The 15,789-nt window shown below is 42.9% G+C and overlaps 1 protein-coding gene across 1 annotated transcript in view; it reads right to left on the bottom strand.

The window, feature by feature from the left end:
- Positions 1 to 431: 431 nt before the first annotated feature.
- The window catches only part of GPC4 (glypican 4), a 109,335-nt gene continuing 93,977 nt past the window's right edge, over positions 432 to 15,789 (bottom strand). The window contains exons 4-9 of the mRNA XM_060003097.1: positions 10,210 to 10,375; positions 4,909 to 5,039; positions 4,669 to 4,815; positions 3,939 to 4,075; positions 3,101 to 3,276; positions 432 to 3,002 (exon numbers count right to left, since the gene is read on the bottom strand). Of these exons, the coding sequence (XP_059859080.1) occupies positions 2,800 to 3,002; positions 3,101 to 3,276; positions 3,939 to 4,075; positions 4,669 to 4,815; positions 4,909 to 5,039; positions 10,210 to 10,375 (960 nt within the window). The 3' untranslated portion in view covers positions 432 to 2,799. The remainder of the gene's footprint in view (positions 3,003 to 3,100; positions 3,277 to 3,938; positions 4,076 to 4,668; positions 4,816 to 4,908; positions 5,040 to 10,209; positions 10,376 to 15,789) is intronic.

Genomic DNA, 15,789 nt, shown 5'->3' with positions numbered 1-15,789 from the left:
CATCGCATATGATACATTTTACTTCAAAAATTTAAGTGTTAATTTTCGTAAAAAATTACCTGCAAACTGTTAGGCTTCTAACACTCAGGAACTAAAGTTCAAAAATTTAAGTCAATTGTTTGTATGGTTTTATCAAAATCATAGGTGCTAATTACTGACTTTTTGAAATAAAGTACAAATCTAAGTGTCGCAAAATGTTGTTTCTTAAGGTACAGATGAGAAACGACTTTGTAAAGCACGAACCCTTCACGTGCTATTAACTGAGGCTTTGGAAAAGTAAGGTCTCCTCACAAAGCTTTTTTCTACCTCATATGCTAAACTCTTAGGTTTTAAAATATTCAACTTGCCTTTATTCCTGTTTTGGGGAGGGTGTGGGGGTGTGAGCCTGCCAGCTGGTTAGAAGCCAAGAGTTATCCAGTCAGACCTGAGTGGAAAAGTCTAGGATTTGTTTATTTCATATTCAAGTTCAAAAGCAAGAGACAATTTAAATAATAACAGAGTAACAGGAAAAAAAATGCAAAGAAAGAAAACAAATCAGTTAGACTCCAGAAGAACCTTCAAGAATATTTAATTCGGAAAATGTTATTGGTTTCGAGAACTTGACTGAAAGAAAACAGCTGGGCAGAGTTCAAGGTTTTAAATTAAAAAACAATCTAACAAAGTCTATGGGGATAACTCTTTGAGCCACATTTTGGAGACCAGATTCATTTCTACCAAGTAAAAATAATAGCAGTCTAAGCTAAAAAGGAAATTCCTCACAACTGAGGTAGTTACTAAGTATCAGCACATTTTCCAAGTTCTCACAAGGCAGCTTAGCTATTTACAATCAATTTTTCCTCATACATAAATGGAGCGCCTTTTCAATTTTATGTCTTCTGTGATTTGTTTAAAAAATAAAAGAACAAAACACTTATACACACCAGCCAGAATATGCCTATTTTATTAACATCATGCTTTAATAAATAACTGGCTACTTCTAATAAAATTAAGTCTCTGTTGACAACAGCCCCCAATATTCCATTTTGTCCATTCTACAGAATTTGGTGTAAAAAGTTGAAGGAAATGTAGACCCTGAGCTATCAAGTAATTATGTTTCAATATAAAAATAGAGAATTACTCTTACAACTGAAGATTAAACAATAACACAAACAACCTCTCTGTGGGTTTCAGCTTCCGTGGAATTGGTTGGGATCTTAATGGCTGTCTAAAGCAGGAAGAGACTTGCAGAGCGTGATTCTTTCTGAAGACTTCTGGGAACTCTTTTTAACGTAGTTTTGTTACATTCTCATAGTTTTATGGGCTGCCATTTGGTAAGGAGTCAAGGAAAGAAAGGGCTCCAAAGGGGCCAAGGCAGTGCTTACTTACTCTTTGGCCTGGGACAAGAGATAATGGCCTTTGCCCGTTCACCCGAGCGGCTAAAGGTCATCACTAAGATGTGGTCTTCTCAGCTCTACCTACTCCGACTCCTTCCCCGCCCCCCGCCAAATCCTGACAACACATGAAAAACAATCTGGACGCTCAGATCTCCCCAAGTGGGCTGCTTGCCTGATAGGGTAGCACACAGCTGTGAACCATGCACGGCAAGACCCTTGCCTTTCCGATCAGACGGGGCTGGGAGAGAAAAAGACTCAAATAAGACACCTTAAATCTCTTTTTAAAAAAAAAAAAAAACCCTGGGATCCAAAAACAAACACAAATACACCTGCTCGGACGAAAACTTTGCTTGAGTGTTGATAGTTACTCCCTGAGCCCAGGCTGTACCCCAGTTCTGGCTAGCCCCCAGACAGCTCCCTCTATATGACCGGGGTTGAAATCTGCAACAAGAAGGACCAAATGAGATTGTTGGGATATCAATTCAAGGAGGGTCAAGTGTGGACATGAAGACCAGCAAACAGTGGGCGTGCTCACTTGCCTGGATAAAAAAACCAAACCAAACCAAACCCACCCCCAAACTAAGTGTGAACAGGTGATAACTACAATATCCTGCATGCCTTATATCTTTCGAGGGAGAATGCAACAGGAATCTTCTAGATGGACTACACTTTAAGCGGCTTCAAGAAATGGACCTGTGATCTTAGTTTATACAATCCAACTCAACCAAAATGGGTAGTCTGCAGTCTCTTCCAGTCACCAGCTATAAATGAAGTATAACCTTCTTCTTGTATTGATGTTCGAATACAACCTGACAAGTGACTCAGAAGCCCCCTTGCGCCTTCACATTCTGTCCTAACTTAATAAACATTTTTAAAATGACCTCCTCTTCTCTCCAGATAAGGCAACTAAAAACAACAGGGATAAATGGCAATTTTACTGCTTGTTGGGCTTTTTCTTTTAATAAGGTAACATGATAAATAAAACCTGCTTCTGTACAGCTATTTAATATTTCAGAGATACGTACATGTTACATGCCAAGAAAGGACCCTGGTTTTCTTGTAAGAAACAAGGTGAGACCGTATTGAAGAAGAAAAAAAAAACCCACAAACAAACAGAACAAAAACAAAAAAAAACAAACAAACAGAGTGATAAAAATCACAAATGCACAACTAACTACAGTTCTGTACCTACACTGTTAGCCACATTTAACATGATTCTGAGGAAGCAGGACCGACCTTACGTACAAATCCCCTTTTCCCGCAAAACTGAATGAAAAAACAAAGTCAGCATCTTTTAAACCAGTGGCCACATAGTAAAAACTGTACATTGTTGTCCATTCATTTAAAAAGCAAAGTCACTAGGATGGTATAAAAGTGATAACCGGTGCCTTTTTGATGATGAACACTTCTTCTCTAAGGTTGAGAATTATCTCCATTCTCCCTGCATAACCAAGGACAAGATGCAGAAGACAGTGAGGAGGTAGGGCCGGGCCCCAGCGGGGACCCCAGCGCTGCTGGCTTTATCGCTGACGCTCTTCCCAGAGTGGTCAGTTGCGTTATACTCAAACTCCGAAGGGCACTGCTGATACTCACATCCGCTTCCACTTCCTTCTCCACTGCTCTCATCACCTATTTTTGAAAAAAAAACAATGGAATAGAGATTTCACTCCGCTGCTTCTCATCACAAGGTATATAACAATTTGTCCTTTAGAAGCACAAATGCTTACTGATATCAAAGAAGTCCACATCATTCCCATTATAAGCATTCTTCATTTTACTGGTCATAACTCGAAGGGCCATGATTTGACGAAGGATCAGTATGTCCGGTTTGCTGGTGTCCACCTGGACCTCCGGATTATTGCCCTGGTTGGCTAATCCGTTTCCTGTCACTGCAAACAGGTACCTGCAATGAGGAATGACCCCATTCACATGATCAGTAAAACAAAAAGTTACAGAAGACAGTCAAAGATTCCTGCCTAGGTTCTAGCATTTTCCACGGAGTGCAATGAAATGCAAGTGCTTGCCTTTCGAATAACTTGAATCTCTCCTTTTCCTGGGTATACATTATGTTTCTCCAATCTGACTGTGACCTTTTTTGAAAACTACCCATTTCGTGGAGGTTGGTGGGTCAGAGTGAAGTGGGTACTTGTCTAACTTACTGAGTATGTAGGGGAGGGACACAGAGCATCGTCAAGTAAGAGAATGAGACCCTTGGAGAACTGGTACTTTATGAGGCCAGGCCATCGAGCACAGGACCACAGGTATAAAACATTAAAAATAATGACACTATTAAAACCGCTCAATCCCTCATTGCAGCTGTAACACCAGCTTATAACCACTGTCACAAACCTTTGACCCAGAACTCTTTGCAAGTAGCTGGGGGCCTTCCTGACACTTCTACAGCAGAGCCAATTCCTAAGAATGTCTAGAAGCCTTCCATGTTGTTGCCACCTACTTGTGAAATGCTTCATGCTGCCTCGACTAAACAACTGAGCAAACCTTCTCTGAAAGGTCTCCGGGCATCTAGGAAGGGAGAGATTGCACACCCGTTCGATGGAGGCTAACCTGCTTTTGCCTTTTCCATTCCAGCAGTCATCCTCATTGCCGTTTCCTGCAGCCATCCTCTCATCGTTGCAGACGTTACTAGGAAGAGAGGACCAGAACTTCTTGGCCTGCTTCAGTTTCTCCTTGACATCAGTAACCTCATTAAGAAAGAGAGAAAAAGAGACCTCTGTAAAACCCCCAAACCCACCTCCACATGTGCCCTTTTCATCACTGTAAAGTATCTCAGAGTCTCTCCGTAGTCAGAAGAGAAAAATGCAGATCACACTGATATGTAAAATGTATAAAATCACCCAAAGAATTAACAGGTGAAATAGAAGCTCTGTGAAAACAATGTTGCCTAGTGCCTAGATCCACCGTCCATTCTCGCTCTCCATTAGAACCGCCATCTGAGGCCCACCGGGTCTCACACCCCGGAGATACACTGATACGACACAGTCTCTTCTCGCGGGCTTTTATAACTCAGGATCCAACCTACGTGTTACCCACACTGTGAAACAAAAGGCAGGTGTTCAGATATGCCTCGGCACACCCCATTTGTTAGCCTACGGATGAAATTTCTGAGCTAGGGAATCAAAGAGGCAGATTCACTGACATCCCTGTGCAAAGTTGCTGGAAAACTTTCACTTGAAAAGACCCAACAGTTGGAAGCGTCCCAAATAAAGATGCATTTGGAGCAAATGTTTTCAGTTCTTTGTCATTTAAACACGGCCATTCCTGCCAAAGTGCTCACCAGTCGGTCCAAACTAGTGCCAGCTGCTGTGGTTGGGCGCTCCTCGGGGTGAAAGGGTCTGAAGCGGGCACTGAAGGCACTTTCAGAGATGGAACGGGAAATCCGACCAGCTGGGAGAGGCTTAGGGGGTCCACATCCCTGGAAAACCTGTATTGGCATAAGTGTGGTCACGTGATGGAAGTGACATCGCAGGCTGGAGCGGGCCCCGTCCTCTCCTTTCCAGGACCCGGCCTTCCTTACCTTCTGAGACACCTGCACGCTGTTCTCCTGCATGTTCATAATAGCATCCGAAATCTTCACATCGATGGGATCCATGACCGATTCAATGTTGAAAGGACCCTCTAACCTCTCGGCCACCATCAGCATAGCATCTAACATGAGGTTTGGGGCAGAACAATACAGCATACAAAGGAAATCATTAGCTTGGCCTTGAGTGATCAGTCTGATTACTTTACTGTCTTTGATTCCCTTGGGTGGGGTGGGGGGGGGTGCTGGGGGGGGGGCGAGGCATGATCATCATTAATTCATGCTTTTAGATCTATTTCTATGACACAGAACTTCATTCAGTCAGTATGTACCACTAGCTCTCTAGAGTGTGAAGTGACCAGACGAAGGCTTTATTCCACAGCGAGGAAACCCAATCGGGAACCTTCTAACACACTGATTATTCATCCCTCCACGTGTCAGTGGCTGTCGTTGTACGGCTCTGAGCTAGCTCCCAGCTGACAAACCTAAGGCTGGAAGCAGAATAACATTCCCGTTCTCCCAGAGACCTCCACGGATCTTCTCATTTCATGTTCCATTTACAAGCGTCAAAAACATAAATCAGTTCGAATCCCGGCATACCAATTCTTTTCTTTCATTTTTTAAATGAAACCCTCTCAGATCCTTGAGTGCACAGTTAGAAAATACAAATGAAAGTGCTCCTAGGAACTCTAATGATCTTTCAAATAATGACATTTTGAGAAATGCAATTTTTGTATTAAGATAAACTTCCCATTTCAAATACAAGGGCCTTGAGTTATTTTAAAGCAAAAACATGTACCTTTTTTTTTTTTTTTTTTTTTTTTTGGTGGTACATGGGCCTTTCACTGTTGCGGCCTCTCCCGTTGCGGAGCACAGGCTCCGGACGCGCAGGCTCAGCGGCCATGGCTCACGGGCCCAGCCGCTCCGCGGCATGTAGGATCCTCCCGGACCGGGGCACGAACCCGTGTCCCCTGCATCGGCAGGCGGACTCTCAACCACTGCGCCACCAGGGAAGCCCTGTACCTCTTTTTATTCAAATGAAAAGACAACCCAAGACAGGGCGCAAAATCCATGTGTTCACAATATGAGTCTTCACTAATTACTCTGGAAATCACTTTTTCATTTTGGAGGAGTCTAGAATTTTTTAGGACACATTGAATCTCTTAAATGAAAAGCACTGTATGGGTTTTCTTGTCATCCATGGTTCTTGGGATTATGCGATTTAGTATTTTTCCCTGATACTTATTGTGTAAAATTAGAAGAAATTGGAAAGGTAATCTCCAAATGAGAAAAAGGATGCCTCATTCATGACACGCAGTGAACTTTTAAACTTGTTCTTTCCCCTTAAAGGAGAGTTAGTCTCACATTCTCCACAGCCTTCAGGTAGTCCAAGGACAGCTGCCAGAAAGAAGGGCGAGTTTCTAGAAGATGGTGTGTCTCTCTCAAAGCGCAGGCCACAGCTGAACTTCTACCCGAGCTCGCTGGGAAAGGAGTTCTGGCATCAGCAGATCAGTGAACCCAAATCTGGTCAGCGACCTTTCACCTTCCCCCGAGAACAAATGCAACCCAACATTTTAAAGCACGGGCTCATTTCTTTCAACTACAGTTCCGATGTCACAAACCACGAATAGATGTCCGTGCAATGCAATATTTTTGAAAGTCATAACAAATGAAGTTTCAGGTTGCATTGTGGCAAGCGCCAATAAACTGACACTTCCAACCTCTAAGGAAAGGCTGCCAGCATGAATATACCATTGTGCTCGAGGAGAGGAAAAATGCGTTTGATGTGCTAGCAAAAGGGGACTTTTGTAAACAAGTGGCGCACAACCTAAACGTGTTCATCATTGTCGAAGCATCAGGGCTGCCACGTCCAGAGAGCACATGCCTTCAGAGCCGAGAAGGAGTTGCTGGCTCCAGAGAAAAATGTTATGAAGGGACAGACCATAAACATCTCAAACACAGAGGTTTCAACAGGAAGGAAACGGCGCACCTCGTCACTACTTATTCCCCTAGTGGCAAGGAAAGGCCAGATCGTGAACGTGTTCGTGTGTTCGTGAAAGGGAACATAAACCCCAATTCTTCTGGCTGTTTGGTGTCTTTGTCAACTCCAGGCCTGCCGGCTGTGCACAAGGCCCTGGGAAGGGAGAGGGGCCGGGCCCTTGTCGCGCCGCTGCCACGGCGTTGCACGTCCCCGAGACTGAAGAATGCGAGCGAGGCTGTGGTCCGCCTGGAGGCTGCAACCCGGGAGCCAAAGCCGCCCCTCAGCCCCAGGGCAAGTCCTGCCTGGCTATCCAGTGAGCGCCTCCATAGAAGCGGACGGCCCTGATGAGAAGCCCCGAGAGGAGTCCCACGATGGCTGGTCCGGTGTTGTTGCTTCTGATGGATCTAGGCTGCAGGTCTCCCTTTGCGGGGTATCTGACCGGCTCCTGCCTCTTGCCAGGAACTGGCTGACGTCCCAGCCGGCAATCCCGACCCCCTCATACTAAATTCCCAGTGGCAGCAAACATGGGATGTTCATAAGGGTGGCCAGGAGCCAGATGAATGTTACCACGATGGCAGTATGCGACGGACAGCAAGGTGCACCTACCCGTAATTTATGATTTCCCAGAAACTGACTTTCGTGGTGGTGGTGGTGGTGGGAGTATCTGTCAAAAAGAAGGTTTCCTGTAACCAACCTCTTACGAAGCCAAGTCCAAGGTGTTTTGACTATTCGGATCCACCTTGATAAAGCTGGACGACAGTTTAATAGGTACAGTTCAAGAGAGGGACACGAGGGCTCGGCAGCAAGAAGGCAGAGTTGGAAAACTCATCCTTAGTCTCTTCAAAGGGTCTAGTCCAACTGCAGGAGTTTAGTGCTCAGGACACGCCCCCCGCCACCCGGGCAACAAAGCAGCCCCTTCTCACTAGAGAAAGCGATTCCTCTTGCACTGTGCCGCCGATAATCAGAAACCCAATCTTCAGCCTCGCGACCCGACTGGATGAACAAAAGGCAGTTTCCCGACTTAACCCCAACATCTGATGTAAAGAAGTGGGGAAAAAATCCCTTGCCCATTCATTAACTGCAGTCATTTTAAGGGGGGGAAAATTCCTTGCAAAGAAAAAAAAAGAACTTATGGTAAAGGTATGTAAATTGGGACTGAATTCTATAACCACAGAGCAAATTAAACCCTTGTGAAAATCCACGAAAAAGCACTGGAGATTAACAATGTCTATTACTCCTGGCCTTTTATATCAGCTTATTAGAAATAAATAATAAAACACCCATTAAAAATGAAGCTTAGACATAATTATATTCCTCCTCCCTCCAGAAAGCATCACTTAAAATAACTGAAGAAAATTGATTCTGAAATCCTACCAATTTCCACTTGGGTTGAATTTTTGTTTCATCAAAGATAACAAATGTAATTTGTAAAACACACAGCGAGAATAGTGGCAGCAAGGGAAGTCCTCCTTGATTTGGAGTACCTGGTTGAAGACGTTAATTAAGCAAGCCAGAGTATGGTTTTAATATGGACCTGCAGACTCTTGGAAAAAATATGTAGAAGAATTTGTATTTTAAGACGAGTTATAGTTTCTGTCAGACACATTAGAAGAACAGAATAGTGTACCTCATTCCTGATATGCCTGTAGAAAAGTTACCCAAACTAGATCATTGTCACCAGACATTGTTGCTACTGTATAGCAAACGCTACAGCTCTGCCCAGAGAACTAGTGCATTAGATGTTACAGGGGAAAGCGAAAAGGCAAACCATCTTGTTGTTTAAAAATGAATTTAGCAAAAGTGAGCTGCAAACTTGACATTTGGGGTGGGGGTGAGAGTGGGATTAAAAAAGAGAGGAAGAAAAAAACTTTTCAACTTTAGATCTAGAAACGCCATGGGCTTATTATTTCCATGGGAAATATTTTCCGGCAACAATTTCTCCCATGGCTTCTTTCTGGGCATGATGGGCCATTTGTGCGTGTGTGTGTTGACTGGTCTTATGCCTTCCCTTTCATGGGATTCGGCTTTTCTGTGTGTGGAAGATTTTTTCAGGTCTTCTAGCTTTGAGCTATTTAGGCTACAATTGTGCCGAAGCGTTTGATATTCACATCTTTTTTTTCCCCTTGTGTCAGTGTTCTCAAGAATCTGTTGGAGCCAATTTATTGATGCACTTTCGGAGTTAATATGGTAATCAGCTCTCACGCAGACTAAACAGCATTCCCCGGCTCCAATCCCCGCATTCCCCTCCCCCAAAAAACCCTCAGCAAATTGCGTACATGTTCCCATGATGTGGACAAGTAAGTGAAAAATAGGTGCTTACAAAGACACTCAAATTCTACAATTACGTAAATGTGGCTGGGTATGGGAGAAAAACCTGAGTTTGTTTTGGGGTGCTGATAGTACGTGGGTGAAGCCCCACCACCACTAGCAGCTTCAACAACTGCGACTAACATTCCGGGATTCCCATTATGCATTAAGCAGGCATCGAGGGAGTCGATGACTGGATATTTCAATCATCCATAATTTGTCCCTTCCCACATAATTAACATTCTTAGAAACAGGCCACTTTACTTCCATTGGTGTCTGGGTTCCCAGTAATGGTTTTCTAAGTTTTAGGTGTAGACGAGAACATTGACCTCTAAAATTATCAGGACAAAAGTCCTTCCATTCTCACCAGAGCAGTCTGTGATTGTTAAATCTCTACAGAAACATAACCCTTACATTTCCACAATCAGATTGCACCTGATCCAAATACCCAACGGGTATCTGGCCGTTTGCAGATTTGGTTGCAATGTAACAGATATAACATTTGAAAAGCCGCTTTCACAGCTCAGTGGTGGCTGTACTCCAGCATTTACATGGATACCAGCCTATGATGCAGAACTAAAACTGACCTTTAGGGGGAAAATGTCAAAAAATCACTTTCTTGTTATTAAAAGTTGGTATTCGCTGCGTCTAATGTCTGTCTAATGTCTTCGGAAATGCCACCATTAGTTCAAGGCAACATTTACCTGTAGAGTGGTGTGAACTTTGAGTACAGTTAGAACTCTGGCAAACACTACATAACGAACAGAAATTTCATCACTGACAATTAAAACATTCCTTAGGGAATTCCCTGGCGGTCCGGTGGTTAGGACTCTGCGCTTTCATTGCCAGGGCCTGGGTTCAATCCCTGGTCGGGGAACTAAGATCCCGCAAGCCACGTGGCGTGGCCAAAAAAAAAAAATTTTTTTAATTAAAAAATAAATAAAACATTCCTTGTGGCAGAAGCTTAGCAATCAATAGCAACAGAAATACATTAATCGCCTGCTCACCTATGAAATTGTTCCACTCGAAATCAAGATCCCCTTGGTTGGCCAAACAGCCTCTCATGATGTTGGAGCAGTAGTTGTAACAGGGTTTCACAGTCACGAGACCTTGGCAGTGGGAGCAGTAGATCATCTTCAACAGGGCATGGGTACACTGGGCTGTGGGATTTACCTAATTGGGAGAAGAAAAAACAACGGTGGGGCAAAGATAGACACAGCAATTGCAAGTCTATCAAGTTGACTTTGAAGGCTTGGCCATGAACTTCCCTTAAGAATGAGTCGTGATGGGTCACATTTAGCAGGCCTGGCTTGCTTCCTGAAGAGCAAAATTAGATAAAGAAAAGGGGTATGCTGGGAAGAAGGTGGAGGTAGGGATGAACACTGAATTACCTTAAACAACAAAGTTGCATATCACACACAGGCTCAACTACTCGCACTCATTTTAAACGGCTCAACGATTTCAAAGTCCTTTTACGAATAAATTTCCAGGATCACCGTAAGACGCAGTAGTAGAGGTGGTCTTTACCTGCCCGCCATCCATGGCCAGCTGTGGCCTCTCCCATCACCGTGTTTGCCTTCCCAGACTGGAACTCAAGCACATCTTCTCTTCAGACACATTGACTACAAGACTGCCCTTTCACACGTAAGCCCCCAGTCGTTTAGAAGGGTACCTCGTGTGTACTCCCTTCTGTGCCAACAGCTGCACAGAAGACAAAATTAATGTATCCTACAGGGAAGAATGTGAATAAATTTGAACCTGGGGTTCTGTGAAGGCCGTCCAGGCTTGGGAGCAGTATAGCATAGAGTGCTCAGGGAACACTTGATGAAGAGGTGGGACTTCAGTTAAATTCTGAAGAAGGGGTTGGATTGATTTATTTATTTTTAAAATTTTCATTAAAGTAGAGTTGGTTTACAATGCTGTGTTTAATTTCTGCTGTACAGCAAAGTGACTCATATTTATATTCTTTTTCCTATTCTTTTCCATTATGATTTATCACAGGACATTGACTATAGTTCCCTGTGCTGTATAATAGGATCCTGTTGTTTATCCATCCTACATATAATAGTTTGCATCCGCTAATCAGAAGGGGTTGGATTTCAATGATCAGATGAAGGGAGAACATCGCAGTTAGGAAGAATGAAATGAACAAAAGCATACATGGTACTGAGCAGACCGTGGAATCTTAGAACGGGGTTGAGGAATTATGGGAAATAAGGTTGGCTGAGTACAGGAAGGGCTGTGTATGTGACCGGACAGTAAAGGGGATTGAAAACCAGGCAGAAATCAAGACACCATATGGCAGGACACAGGGAGCTACTGAAAGTTCATGAGCAAAGGAAGAGGCAAGGATGAAGGTGGCACCGAAGACGGATTGGGCTAGGCGTCCTCTATAGAGAAATGAGACTTGGTTTCATCTTTCTTCAATTGTTTGGCCTTTCAATTGCACTTCTATAGGGTGCAATTGTCTTGGGCATAGAAGAGCCGAGTCCCATCCTGTCACTCATTTCCATCAATGCTTAGAAAGGATCATGGCCAGGATCACAAGCTGGCAGCTCCCCAAGAGTTCCTGTGTTGTCATTCTCTCTGCGCCACCCTCCCCTTTTGGAGTCAATATCAGAGGATTAGTGCATTCCTCTCTATCAGTACCAACCAGCTCTGCAAACAGAGACTTCTGAAAGCAGATACCACCGCAGGGAACAGATGCTGGGATGCAGGGCAGTCCAGCAGTGCACTTCACCTGCTCTGGAGCGTAACTTTGGATACCACTTATCAACAGTAGCCTTAGGGACAGGAATGGGAGATTAGCACCATCAGAAGAAAAACTTCACACTGTTAGGCTCCTATCTGATGTACACACACACACCCTCTTATCTCAAACAGAACTCTAGCCTAAAAGGGGGAGGTACATCCAACAGGACGGTAGTTGTATACACCGAAGTCAGGGTTCCCTGCGAACAATTAGGACTTTTCCACAGTTTTAACCAGTGCCAAATGTTTTCCTAGGCAGTAAATTAGTCCTTTTAACTATGTATTAACGTACAGTAAAATCTTGGCTAAACAATGCCCTGGAGGAATAGCCGATCTGGATAGCTAGGTTTCCTGGACAGCAACAAGAGCATGCCTTTAAAGTCACAGAGAGTTAGGACTTTGATACTTTCCCACCCCCTCACTGGACAGAGGAACAAACAAACAGGCCTGGAGAGAGGAGGTGGCCAGACATTCATAGAAGTTGGAAGGGGCCCTAGAGATCACCGAGTACAGCTCTCACATTTGAGGGATGAGAAAACCAAAGCCAAAGAGAATAACTGACTTGTGGGCAGCCACCTCACTGCATATGACTCCAGCACTGCACCTTAGCAAACACTGAAACGACTGCCCACATATATCATGTGTCCCTGCCTCTTTAAACTGAATTTATGAAACTCGAATCTTAAGCATCGGTAGTTTTCTGCTTTATCTTAAATTAGGTTCCACATTGGTGAGATTGCCAAAATGGCTGGATTCTGGAGAGGTAAAGAGTTATTATGAAAATGCCTGTGAAAACCAGGTTAGCGCATGGCGTTTTTTTATGATGATGCTTATCAGGAAACAATGATTCGTGCGAGAAAACAATGTAAAAAGTTAACATGTCAACAAGCAGTTACTGAGCACCTACTATGTGCCAGGGATTATTCTGGAATGCATTTGTGATTAGGTAGCAAGGCAAGTAGGAATTTCTAGACTATGGGACCTGTCCTAGAAAACACAAAGAAATTTCCAAATGGTGTAGACCTTTTGGAAATAAGCAAAAATTTTAAACTCCACAACTGTGCTCGAGAAACGCTTTTGGCCAAAGAAGTCCTTTCCCTTTCTTTCTCTTTTTTAACTCTACGATGAGGTTCACTACATCCTTGGTTCAACTGTAAGTCAAATCATTTATGCAGTAGGCCTTACAGGAGTATCCTAAAATAGGTTGCTGGAGCCTCAAGTTTTAAAAGAGAGACCAAACCAAATGACACAGTAGAGTTTTATTAAAGGAAGATTATGAAGCTGGGTTTGGCGGAGTTTTTCCATTTCATTCTTTGGCTAAGTACGGGCTCATGTTCTGCACATGATTTGTTGTGTAACTACTAAAAATGATCACAAGGAACTCAGCAATAACATGCTATGGAAACACTAAATAATACCAGAACTGGGGAAGTTATAAGAAAACCGGGATGAGAAAGGACATATGAAATACCAAAGTTAGAGAAAATCTGTCTTTCGTCTCACAACCACTGATCAGACTACCATGCAGTGTTTTTTACATGAAGGGAATTCAGAACCTGGGAAATAAACCCCTTGTGTGGGATAAAGTAGAAAGACAAAGGCTTTTAAAACAGTCATGAGAACTAAAGAAATAGGGGTCCCCTGCAATGCTCACTCCCCCAGAAGAAGTGATGAGACTACCCCCCAGGTCTTGGGTCCCCATTCTCACTGACCTGACCAAGTTCAGGATGGTGAACACAGAGTACTAAGGCCCAGCTCTCCTTTCTGACTCTGGACTACCCCAGTGGGCAAACAAAATGGCTGTCTCTCTTTTGGAATCGTCTATGGCTTCTCGGTAAAGAGCCATGTAGGTTGGTCAACAAGCCAAAGGAATACTATTGCACTGGGAAGAAAAAGCCTAATAGTATACAGTACTTCAATTTAAATTCTCCTGTGGAGTTTCTGGTAAAATCTAGCATCTCCTTGATCCAGTGATGGCTCTCGCTGTCATGTCATGATATACCAGGCCCTCAAGGGCACTCCATTACAAGCTCTCGACGGTCTCTCCACCATGCCAGGGGCAAACCTTTCACCCGAAAGCAGATATAATAGTAGACGAAGTCATACTGTGTTCTGGGGATTTAATAATTTTGAATATAAATTCAACTTCACTCACATTCTACTCCCTCGTAACACTCAAAATCAATCACTTCTCTCAAGTCCTCAAATAACTTAGTTACTGAAATAATTTATACCAGAAGACCCAAGACTCAGTGGTAGATCATGCCACATGGGGATTAACAAAATGGGCAACCATGTTCTAAGACCTTGCTTTAATCCTCACTTACGTACTGATTCTCTATGGCATGCCGTGCCACTTAAAATGATCAATCCGATTATTCCTTTGGGTCACAGGTCTTGACTAATGTTTGATATGTTTTCCTTTTATTTAGAAGGGTCTGTTGAGCCCAGATGTGACTTCCAGAATCCTTGGGGCTGGGGGAGGAGTCGGGTAGGGGTTAATTATGGTTGCTTTTATAAAAGTCAGATTTTTCGGACCTCACTTAGCAATTCAAAAGTATTTCTCAAAATGATATTTAGAAAAAACAGGAAAAGGAAAACTGTACACACTTCCCTTCCTCCTTTGAACCACTGACATAAAGAATGGGTTAATGGTCTCAGACAGAAAATGCTTATTCAGTTTCTATGGTTTCATGATCATGAAGGTCATGATGTTAATACTGAAGAGAAAAATACTCTGTTCGATGTCAGAATTAATTTTCTACTGACAGCTTTTATTGGACTTTATTGCTTTATATGATATAGAGTACTTACTATGTGCCAGGCTCCGTTCTAAGTACTTTATATGTATTAAATCATTTAAGCTTCAAAATAATCATAGGAGATGAGTATTATTATTTTGTTTCACAGATGAGGAAACAGAGGCCTAAAGAGATTAAGGGACAAACACAACAGCTTCCAGTAGATGGCCAAGATTTGAAATGGGGCAGTTTTGTCCTAGAGCAGGTACACTCAATTTCCTTGACGTATATCTTTTGAGTGCCAGACTATCGGAACCTCAAGGGCAGCACATGGGGCTGGTCCTCCTGCATAGCTCGCAGATCTAACATAGGGTATCCACACACAGTGAATACCTCAGCTCTGGGGTTGGATATTTTCTAGTGAGAATTTGCAGGTTTCAAATTTATTGACCAAATGAATCAGTTTTTATGTTGATGGGCAAGTTAGGATGCAACTGTTCTACATGGAACGATATCTGACTGGACAACTATGGATGAGATGACGGATTTTTAAATAATTTTAATAATAATTTTAATAATTTTTAATAATGACTTATGCACTCAATGCACTCAGTAGCCACAACTACTGAGCCTATGTGCCACAAGTACTGAAACCCATGCTACAGGGATGAGAAAAAAAAATATTCACCAGAGGTAGACACAACTCAAAAGCTCAAGTAAACACTGCTGGACACGAAGAGAAAAGAGGTTACTGGAACAAAACAGGAAACTATATATTTTGCCAAAGTTTTAACAGTTTGAAAAACTTGCAGCTAAATGTAGCAGAGATGATCGATTTCTACTAGAACGTGGCATATTATTTATATAAGGGAAAGGTTTTGACATTAATTACAGAAGAATGAGATGGCTTGATTTGTTTACTTTGGGGGACCAGTATGATAGAAAGGGAACATCATCTGGACTCGATATTCCTTTATTAACTCAAATCAAAATCAATCTGAGTTATTGAGCATAATGACAATACATTAATAGTCAACTTCCAAGCCTTATGAAATCCTTCAAGACTGACTAAGGTGTTTCTAAATGGTAAGGTAA

The sequence above is a fragment of the Delphinus delphis genome, chromosome X (assembly GCF_949987515.2).
Source record: "Delphinus delphis chromosome X, mDelDel1.2, whole genome shotgun sequence".
Taxonomy (NCBI): domain Eukaryota; kingdom Metazoa; phylum Chordata; class Mammalia; order Artiodactyla; family Delphinidae; genus Delphinus; species Delphinus delphis.
Note: the sequence above shows the minus strand (reverse complement) of the source record. Positions and strands in the feature narration are given on the sequence as shown.